The sequence below is a fragment of the Mizuhopecten yessoensis genome, unplaced genomic scaffold (assembly GCF_002113885.1).
Source record: "Mizuhopecten yessoensis strain PY_sf001 unplaced genomic scaffold, ASM211388v2 scaffold8841, whole genome shotgun sequence".
NCBI classification, from domain to species: domain Eukaryota; kingdom Metazoa; phylum Mollusca; class Bivalvia; order Pectinida; family Pectinidae; genus Mizuhopecten; species Mizuhopecten yessoensis.
The window spans coordinates 1013460-1024685 of NW_018407749.1; the positions used below are offsets into that span (position 1 = coordinate 1013460).

The 11226-nt window shown below is 33.6% G+C and overlaps 1 protein-coding gene across 1 annotated transcript; it reads right to left on the reverse strand.

Annotated features, from left to right (window-relative positions):
- Positions 1-214: 214 nt before the first annotated feature.
- Positions 215-9058, reverse strand: LOC110456780 (bile salt sulfotransferase-like). Its single transcript, XM_021507737.1, has 6 exons — positions 9042-9058; positions 5378-5660; positions 3347-3658; positions 2421-2524; positions 1437-1668; positions 215-687 (listed from the first exon to the last, which is right to left on the reverse strand). The coding sequence occupies exons 2-6, from the start codon at positions 5574-5576 to the stop codon at positions 563-565; spliced, it is 972 nt and encodes a 323-aa protein (XP_021363412.1). The 5' UTR covers positions 5577-5660; positions 9042-9058; the 3' UTR covers positions 215-562.
- Positions 9059-11226: the final 2168 nt, after the last annotated feature.

Sequence of the window (11226 nt, forward strand, 5' to 3'; positions counted from 1 at the left end):
CAATAATTACATCCAGACAACCAGGTATTTTTTATATTTACATCTTTTTCTTTTTTAAGACATATTCCTACAAAAACCATTTGCCCTGCCTCAAAATACATTTCAGGCGGCCATTTTGTTTGTTTACATATTCCTACAACTGAAACAGGCAGTTGTAGTTATAGTCGAGCAGTTGTAATTATAGCCTATATAATTACACTTGCCCTGTAACACTGTTGTAATGGGACGGCGCGGGGGCAAATGTAAATATATATATGTATATATCAATATATAAAGCAAACCTACAATACGGCCTCATAGCACTCGGTCCTGGTAACGTGTTTTACTACAATATTCTCTGTGTAGCCATGATATTTTCATGTGGAAGTAACAGCAGGACAGCGAATTCGGAATCTGAATAATTTTCGCTCTCCTTTTGTTTCGCTGTGGAATTTGCGAAATATAAGTGATTTTCGCTATCTGGGATCAGTCACAGTTAAACTTAAATGGAAAACGCGAAGTGAATTCATAACCGTTTAAAAACAATGCATAAATAACAGTACATAAATATTGATATTGTTCATTAGTCGTCTTCAAGGTAGTCCTTGAAATCTAATCTACTGCCAGGTGTTGTCCGATTTTTATATAATGTGTTGAGTTTTTGTCTCTGTTCCATCGTAAAAAGCGTTTTCCAATCTCCAACTGTCCCTGAAACGATGACAAAAATACATATTATATACATGAATAGATTACAAAAGACAGTGCATTTAGCACAGTAACGATAAATAGGCGATACGAAAACGAGATTGATTAAGTTAATAGCAATGAGTGTTAAAGGACCATAACAATATTTGCTTAAACATTCATTGATCAAATATCATATAACGCTACTTGAATGTATTTCAAACCTAAGCGCAATTGTGGTCAAGCTGCGTTTGCTTGGTTACGGGTTACCTACCAAATTGCACTGAATTTAGTCATCAAATATTGAAGTTATAAGACCAAAACCAACATTGCGGTACTTTTTTCCGTTGGTATATATTTAGCACAGTACATTTGTTAGCGCATAACAGAAGAGTATATCGCTTCATTAAGTACGGTAACATTTTATTTTTTTCATGAAATAACAGGGTCAAGGACGTATCTAATTTTTCTTCCTTTAATAGCCCTCAAATATATAAATAAATACATAAATAATCAAATAATTAAAATAAGATATAAATAAAAATAATCAATGTGTCAACAGAAATAAATAAACATATAAATAAAAAATAATCAATAAATAAAGTAGAGAAATTCCGCAGTGTCAACCAAACTGTAAATCAAACCTATAATCGATTAATCTAGGGAAATTGTGAGAATGTAAGACTTAAATGGTGACCACTGAAAAAGTTAAATGAGAATAGGACCGGTTGTTACAAATTCATCAAGACATCTTAATGTTTTTTATTTCAAACCTTTTCGAATAATTGTGTTGTGTCCCCCTCTGTTTTTGTTGATGTCCTCTGATGAAGTATTCTCCAAGTCCTGAACGGCATCTTTTATTCTTTTCATCATGTTCGATTTTGTTTGACTCTTTGCAGATTTCATGTTGTTGAACTCACACGCATATGTGATGTCCGCTATCAAGTTGTCGGTGTAGGTCACGCCCAGATATTCAGCGATTCTGCGCACTTGTCCTTCTAAATTCTTAATACAAACGTTTTCAACGGTTGTAGATACAGATCATAATTCGTTCAGAAACCATAATTCAACTTTTAATATAGGTATTCCGTCTTTGCGTATTGCAGAGTTATCTTCTCTTGGGAGCAGGTATTGATTGTTACGTCACTTGTTTGTGAGAGTAACGTCATCAATTTTTGAGAAAATGACGTAATTTTCTCACACAAACCAATGACGGAACAATCAATACCTCCTCCCAAGAGAAGATAACTCTGCAATATGCAAAGACGGAATACATGAAAGCTGTATGATGACGTAAGTCTGTACATGTTTGCCACATTTTTATTGCTAGTTTTTACTAAAAATAAAATATTGTTATCATTATACTCTGTATTCAAAATTTATAAATCCTAATAATCAGGGGACAAGAAATATTTCATAAAGATATCCATATGTCTTATTTGAAAATTGAAAAATATCATTGTCATTTTTTTCCTGATAAAGTTGAACAAAAAATGTATTTTTTACATCCCAGGAATAAAAAAGAACAAAACAATTTTAAGTATATTGGTGAAAACAAAGACAATTCCACGGTTTTCCAAGATATATAAACAATCACTAGTTCCAAAAAACTCTATCAAAGGCTTATATATTAAAAATGATACATACATGGTTTAAAATTATATATTTTACATACAATTTTGAAATTATCTTGCCACGATAAATCATATTTTGAAATGGTTATATTAAATGAACATATTGTTTTGATATGCATTTACCCTGCTGGTATCCTCGTACGTTAGTGTGAGGGGCTGCATTTCTGTCTGTTGATCCAAAGTCTTCTCCCATTGATCTCTCCAGGCAAACCAACAGCCGTACGGACCTCGAGGAAAACAAAGAAACGGACACCTATTCATACTCCATCTTCAAGTTTAAAATGTAAGCAAAGAAAATGATAAACGATACACGACTAGAGAAAATATAAATCCAGATTGGTCAACAATTTTATTGTATTGATATCATAAACATTCAGCGTATACTATATTTCAAAATTGATTTTACGATAAGATTATATCTACGATAAAAGATTGGTACATATTCAAATATTGCAATAAAGTCCAAACCAAAATAAGGAACTGCCATAGCAATTTCGAAATCCGGATATCATGTTGTGACGTGTTTACATTGATACCTATTTCAATATTTCATATTTGATGTGCAGTTACATACATATATATATGTATTTCTGTTTATACTTGGTTAAATATGAACAGGTCAGTAAATTTGAGAACAATTCAATTTAAGGAACACATTTCTGTTAAGAACATCTTTGTAAGCATAATGGACTATTGTTTGGTGGTTTTTTTAACAGACAATTTGAAAAATATAACTGCTATGATTGTGAAAGTGTCTATTACATTTTTAGTGTTAAAACTGCTGTGCTAACTGTCAAAGAAGACAATACACATTTCCCCCTCTATTCCCAGAAAGGACATAAATCAGCATACCATAACTAAGAAAGTAAATCTTTTTATATATAAAAAAAAAAAGGTGCTCGAATAACCATTAGAACAATACTACATAACACAAATGCTCATTATGTATATGATATATATGTTCGTTATTGTTTGAATGACCACAATGATTCCAGGTAAATAGTATATTCCAGTCGAAATCAATTGTTTTTCACTTGTGTACAACTCACCATTTCCCTCCAGTAAAACATTGAAGTAAATATCCCACTCAACCTCAAATGAAACGTTATTGAAGAAATGAAAAGCTGACGTCATGACGTCCTTTGGATTTCGAAAACATCCGATCACTTTCCCATTCCTCGCCAAATGATCCCGCGGCAAATAACGAAACGGCATATGAGAATAGAAAATCCTTGGGGAGGCCTCGTTCTCGATAGTATGCATATCCAAAAGTTCCAAAGGGAAGTCAATGTTATCATTTACTATGTATTCCGCTTTGCCCTTCATCAACATGGCGACGATTTCTCTTAACCAATGTGTCCCTGAAAAAATAGGAGGAAAAAAGACATTGATAAATAATGCATGTTGCAATGTATTTCATGAACAAAGGACACAGTGAATTATTAATTGATACCATTAGATCAGTTTTACCGCTTGCAAACTTTTAAGGACAAAATAATATAGAAAAATAATATAGAAACCAACATTAACCCACATAGACGAAGACAGAACTCAAATAGGAAAGAGAACAACATTTAGATGAGAGTTGACGTCAATCAAATGTCAATATCATAAAATTATCCCTGAATCAATTATCACTGGCATGTACATTAGATAACAACCGTCTGTAAACTTTTCCTTATTTTTATCAATGAACTGCCATCTATTCTGAAATTTTCTAAATCTCTTATGTTTGCCGATGACAGCAATTTTTTTAAGTGTGTAAGAACGTTGTCTGTGTGTGAGCAGCTACGGAGCGATATAGAAAGAGTGTATGATTGGTGCACTGTGTGGAAAATGAAAGTGAATGTAAAGAAGTGCTGCCAGGTCATTTTTACAAACAAGAAGAAATGTATGAATTTTAATTACACTATGAACGGTGACAACCTGAAGAATGAATGGTGTGTGAAAGATTTTGGTGTTTGGCTGACCTCTTCAATGAGTTTTAGTACCCACATTAGACGTACTGCTTCCAAATCAATGCGAATGCCAGGCTTTATAAAACGTACATGTAACAGTTTTAAACAAATACCTGTTTTAAGGTCTCTATATATAAGTCTTTTCAGGAGTCAGTTAGAATACTGTTGTCAGATCTGGTCTCCTTACCAAACATCTTTAATTCACCTGGTCGAAGTTGTCCAGCGTAAGTTTTTGACATTTTTATGTTTTAAGGCACACGTTGACTACAATTCCATGTCTTACGCTGACACTTGTAGGCATTTTAATCTTCCTAGCCTCGAACATAGGCGGGCATTTTTAGACTGTGTATTTCTTTACAAATGTGTTAATAGTGCTTTTGATTGTCCATATTTAGTCAAGCAAATGTGTTTTTTAGTCCCTGGTCGTAATCTACGATCAATTCGTTTTAACCAGTTTTACTGCCAGAGAAGTAGAATAAACGTTAGAAAGTATACTATTTTAAACAGGATTCAAAGTAATTTTAACTATCTTGTTTTTGCACCAGACTGTGATATGTTTTGTTCCTCTCTCGCCGAGTTCAAAGTACGGTTAAAGAATATTTGCTATCACTAATTCCTTTTGTTTTACATATGAGTATCTTTTAGTCTGTGTTACATGCATAACTGACTGATATTTTATACTTGTGTTGTAATGTTGTTATCCATTCTGTTAGTGGACCCTTGGGTCTGTTGAATTGGAAATAAATAAATAAATATGTATAAGATATCATTATACACATCTATACTTTATTTAGGCTAGCATGCCGGTTTAATAGTATGTATATATATGCCTACCACATGTCTACTATACATCTCAGGTATGTGTACTCATCTACCGCAATCTTGCGTATGTTGACTTCATTTTTACTACTTAACCATTCCAGAGTACAGTGTATGCATATTATGATTTTACTCGCTTTCCGTGAACATATGGTACATATTGTGTGATTTTACAATCTTGTTGCGTTCTCTAGTACATATATTTAAATCCTATTATCTTACCTCTATTAAGGTATTCATTCAATATTTTTACTATCTTCCCATTTCTTAGATAGTATGTTTTCAATATCTTAAATATCTTACCGCTTCTGGGGTATGACATAATAAAAACATCATCATGACGACATTCCATATTCCGGATCTTCTCCAAATGGTCGGACACATTTCCAGGACAAATGTCTGGGAATTTGCTGCCCTCAAACACCTTGTGCTCCAGAATCCTTTCTCCAATTGGTATGTTAAGAATCTCCATTTTGTGATGAGGGTACGCTGCTTGGTACATCCACACTAATATTTATATTAAGGCTTGACGATTTATATATTTCACATCACTGCTCAGGTCACTGATAGCTGTTAAATCTCCGCTCTGTTAATTTCAATAATATATAAAGGCACAAGATTCTCGATAAAGTCATGTTAGTGTAAGGCTGATATCCATATGAAATACATATAAACTTTCAGGAACGTCTCTTGAAAAAAACCCAATGGTCTCCTAAAAGATAAGAGGTACACATGTTGTCCTTGATTTAATTTACTAGTTTATGTAAATAGTCGAATGTGTTTGCAATGCTTTTGGACATCGGTAATCAAATTCATAGCCAAATTAAGTTGACTAAGCTAAGAATTAGTTTCTCAGTGTGAGAAGTGCGTCATTACCTGAATGGCGTGTATTTTAAACTTAAGAACGATGACCCCCGTCGTTCGTTGATATCCAGAGAGTTAAGATGTTTAAAACAAACCAATGGATCATTCACCTTGACATAGTATTTTGGTATTCAGTAAATTCAGTAGGCGCTTCTATACATTCTGTGACAGAAATATATGTAAATCATGCCTGCATATCTATCCCATTGCCTGCAGTTTGATATTTAAACATCTGTGTCAATAGCCTACAGGTAACGTAGTGGTAAGCATTGTTAACATCGCAACTTTTTCTCAAATTCTTTAGTATGTTGTAGATTATTTCAATATTAATTGTTGCGTAAATTCGCGTTATCCATTGATCGCGAAGTATCATGCGAATAATTTTATAATCATAACCTAAGACGCACACGTTGAGTAAAAAACATGCAAATAACTACAAAAGATGCAAGAAGGATATTGTAATATTATAATAACACAATGGCCTTTTTATATTAACTTGTCGATAAGTAGAATCCTTAATTTGTTTTTCATACTCATTTCCTTATTATGTTGTGAGAAAATACCTCAATTACATCACGTTTAAGTTTTCAAACAAGCTGGCAATCATAAGATCGTATGCATTAGGTTTATATTCAGTATGTTGGATGGTGGTCTGTAGTAGCAGTGATAAGTTACTACCAGAGCAACAGGTCTAGATGACCGCTGTCTTACGGAAAATATGTATCAGATTTGCTGGCGGGTATTTTTGTGACGTCAATATATATGTATATATGTGTTGTTATACAATCGTAAATGTGAGTTGTTTACAATATATGTTTAAAAATATTTTTGTGGTAATATATTACGTATTTCTAAATACACAGGACGTCAGTGCAGTTGAAAACAAAGCTATAATTTCACACGTGTGATCATACCCGAAAGCGACGTCCTTGGAAATGATTAACTTGTACAACAAAATCATACTTCACACTGAGATATCATATCAAGGCTGTTGTGTTTCTATCACGCAATGTTTACTTGCTGTTTTAGCTTATTATTATTTACAAAGAATGTGTTGACTCAATAGAGTTAACGGCTACGCATTGTCAATTCATCTGTTCAAGTGACCTATTCCGATCACTTTCCGTCCGTCGTCGTGCGTCGTCCGCCGTGCGTAAACGTTTTACATTTTCAACTTCTCAAGAACCAGTGGATGGAATTTTTCAAACTTGGTCAGAATCATCCTTGGTAGATGACGCTACAACATTGCACTACATTCATTGTCTCTGCATGGATGGAAAGATCATCAGGGGCTTTATTTAAATTGTAAATTTCAGGACCCCCAGGTCATCCCTTCTCCCTGTGGGAGGGGGTAAAGTTTACTATAGTTTATATAGGGAAATAACACTTTTGGAATTCCTGCCCCATCTCGAGGGGCTAGGGCGGGGCCCCAAAGGGAACATTTACCAATATTTTAAAGTTCTTATCCTTTGATGACATGACAAGTATTCCACATCACATCTAAACAATACAATAAAGCTACCAGTACCTATATGATATAACTCAGGTGACCGCTAAAGCCCTCGGGCCTCTTGTTTCCATATTTCATCTTACTTTTCAATATGTTTAAAAGCAAAAGACCTTCTACCAAGTCTGAAAAAAAGACTTATTATTTGAAGTTGAACACATTTGTTTCATAAATGTTGTTAAATTAAAAATGTCATAAACCATACCATGTTTAGCCCGAAGGGCAAGTGAGCTTATACCATGGTGCGGCGTCCGTCGTCCGCCCGTCCGCCCGTCCGTCGTCCGTCTGTCCGGCGTCAACTTTTTATNTTAAATCTTTTAATAGGTTCTTATGAATCAAACACTGATTTTCTGCTGTATTTTAGTCCACTTTTAAGATTACAAGTATGAAATTAATACCAGGTGAGCGATGCAGCCCCATTGGGCCTCTTGTTTTTTTAAAAAGTGTCCGTCTTATATATTCCATTTACAACTATTTCTCGAAGAGAATGAACATGCATAATCAATTTGATTTCATAATTGTGTAGCTTTGTGCAATTGTTTTGTATTAGTGTTAGATTACATGAGATAATAAATGCTTGAAACAATTATTTTGTTTCAATATTTAAAACACAGAAGAAATCAAATCTGATCTGCTATCCCCATAGCAACGTTTCGGAACCTTGTTCTCATTTCCCTACTCTGTCTTTGCGGTGATATCTCCAAGGTATCCGGCTTCAAGTAACCTTTATATGTATCTATTGCAGAGACGTTTAACCCCAAACAAACACACTCCTCCTTGTCTGAATCCATATGGTGTACTTAGTTACGTCATATTTTGACACCAAAATATTACAATTCTAGTCAAGCATTTCATAAACTAAAGAAATGTTACGACCTTTCGGCTGATTTTTATACAAAAGTTCAGATTATTGTCATGCATTATAGACAACCAATTTGTTTATGATTTGAAAGCTTATGTGAAAATTGTGTTATAAAATAGTTGCTATCTTGAGATACTTTGTTATGAAAGTATCACCGCACACAGTATCATGAGGAACCCTTGGTTGAGGTGGAAAGCATAGAAACGATGCCATTGTTTTTTTGTTCTATTATCTTATTCAATTTTGACATGTATACCATAAATAGTTAATGGTAGGCTTTTAAAAGTATGTTTACATCATTACCAAACAGTGCTGTATCTGATATAAAGAAAAAACGTATTGTACAGCACTCGGGTGATACATGTGTTCACATGTAATTAACGGGGAAATAATTGTGTACATTTATATATAAAAAGGAAAAACTACTTATATGATGGGTTTTCTTGCTGTGTAATAGGTTGTAACTAGTGCATGGAAATTGATATTTTAATCCCCAACATGTGTTCAATGAATGAAACTGTTAATATTTTAAGAGTTAAATGAGAGAAGATACACAAGAATGCATTTAAAAAAAGTCCAACAGAAAATAATCTTGTAAACGTAGAACACAATAAAATAAATCTATATGAAACTGCAGAGGAAAAATGAATACTTAAATTAATCAAATATTTGATGTATAAAACAGCAATGAAAATATCATTTGTAACTGTAAAGATTAGAAAGAAGGCACTAACCTTACCACCGCTGTGAGCACATGCCTCATAAAAGAAGAAAAGAAGAAAGGTTAGCCATACTCACTGGTAGATAGGACATTCACCTTGGACAAGCATGACGAGTCATACCATCACAATCTGTGCAATAGTAACAACTATTTTTATCCAGTGTCCTTCACTTGTTTAAACGGTTTTATCTAGACTTAGCCCTAACCTGAAAAATACAGTATTTATTACCTTCTTGTATGTCACTGAATTCGAAACCACTTGTTTCAACGGGAATTGAATGACCCGACTTGTTAAGAATAGCAGAAACATTTTCATGCAATCGTTTTAAATTATGCGTTTTAAAATGTTTTGCTGAACTTTTTGTCATGGGACATTTAAACATTACATATAGATTTATCGATCTCTTAAGATACCACATGGTGGTTTAAACCTAGATTAAGAACACCGATGGCGAAGCGGGTAGTTGTCACGTGATATGAATCATGTAGCGATAATGTACACCAGGTAAAATCTGTTATTAGCTTTACCTTTTATATAGAAAAGAACACGTAAATGAGATGCATTATTTGTATATTGCTCCTTCAATGAATTCTCTCAATAATCGATGATTCAGTTGAAAGATTTATATACAAAATTGTCAATGGCACAGTGGCAATTTCATTAAATGTTTTAGTTGAAGAACTCCGTGTTTTAACACTGAATTAAGTGAAGCCAATTAAGTTCTGTTGGGCGGGAATTAAATAAATTAAAATACAATGTCAATCATTAGAATAACATCATCTGATCCTTAGTTGGTAAACATTAAGATAACGTTTACATCGTTATTGTTGTCAATAGGAAGGTATACGACCGCTGGGTTATGGGTTTAGCGAGCAGAATATAAACCTCATCCGTATAATATTATTTGAGGCCCGAACACTGACAATTTGAATCACTATCCTTCCTGATTTTAAATTACTCGTCGAGACTTTAACGAAAATAACAAGTAGTTTGAATATATTACGAAAGATGAATTAAACTCAGGGTTACCACAAAAGGGAAAAAGAACCATTCGTATTATATGGGTTGTTTGTGATCCTAATAAAACAAATGAAGAATGAAAAATTAAACAAATCAAAATGGAAAGACAACAAAGGAATTATCCAAAGGAAGGACTGCATGAACAAAAAGTCGGAGACAAAACAAGGTTCTCTGAAAATAAATGTATACATTATCATTGTGAAAAGATTCATGTAGCACAACCAATAGGTGTTCATATATGACGTTTTAATTACAAGTATGGTATATCAGACAAATGACTATTGAAGCGTATGTAAATAAAGGTTTAAAATATGTACGAGTTGTCCACGCAAATCTAAACGTCACACATAAACACTTATTGGGTGTGCTACATGGTTCTTTTCTCAATCCACATTTACCAACATGAAGAAAGTGCTTAGAAATATACATTACCATGACCTCAGATAACGTCAAATTTCTTCAATGTACAGTGCACGTGTAAGGCTCATAGGTAGAGCTACTCTGGCTATGCATTTGTATTAGTCAGAAACGATGCATCTGTTTGTGAAATAATAACTGTGATCAAAATTTCTTTTGTCATACGAGAAAAGTTCTGTTTGAATAGATATTTTGTGGTTGGTTACAAGATATTTTTCACATTCGGCTGAAGAAAGGCTTTTGTTTGTTTTACCTGAAACACATTGGCGAGTTGTGAAAAACAAGGTAAGAATTGTAAAGGTTGTGTGATCGCTTCGTTCTCACTTTCAAAATCGCAAACAAAAAATCAGTGTGATAAATATAAGACGGTATCAAAGTTTAACCACATATATAAACATATTATTGAAATATTCGATTATATGGTATGGAGTCGCATTGGTGACATATTCATTGTACTGCACCATGTTTTGGTGACTATATATCGCCATAGGATGTATGTTGGTTAAATGCTTAACCAACGTCGTCTGTGATTTCTTGCTGTGAGGAACATTGCTATTTTCTTTCGTGACATATTGCTATCATGGACCTATGAAATATAATTCATATAAACCGCCTTATATTTGAAATGTTAGTCTAATGAAACGCAAGTTGAACAAGTATATAGAATGTGGTATTGCATAAGAACCAAATCCATACAGTACCTATGTATCATTTACATAACTATATACGCCAAGACATATACATACGGTGAAACAAATGC

Bases quoted from the DNA above. Each gene is read 5' to 3' on its own strand.
- LOC110456780 (XM_021507737.1), bottom strand. From the start codon at position 5,576: ATGTACCAAGCAGCGTACCCTCATCACAAAATGGAGATTCTTAACATA. The intron at 3,659-5,377 runs GTAAGATATTTA...CTATTTTTTCAG, and splicing joins TATGTCATACCCCAGAAGCG to GGACACATTGGTTAAGAGAA. The intron at 2,525-3,346 runs GTGAGTTGTACA...GTTTTCCTCGAG, and splicing joins TGTTTTACTGGAGGGAAATG to GTCCGTACGGCTGTTGGTTT.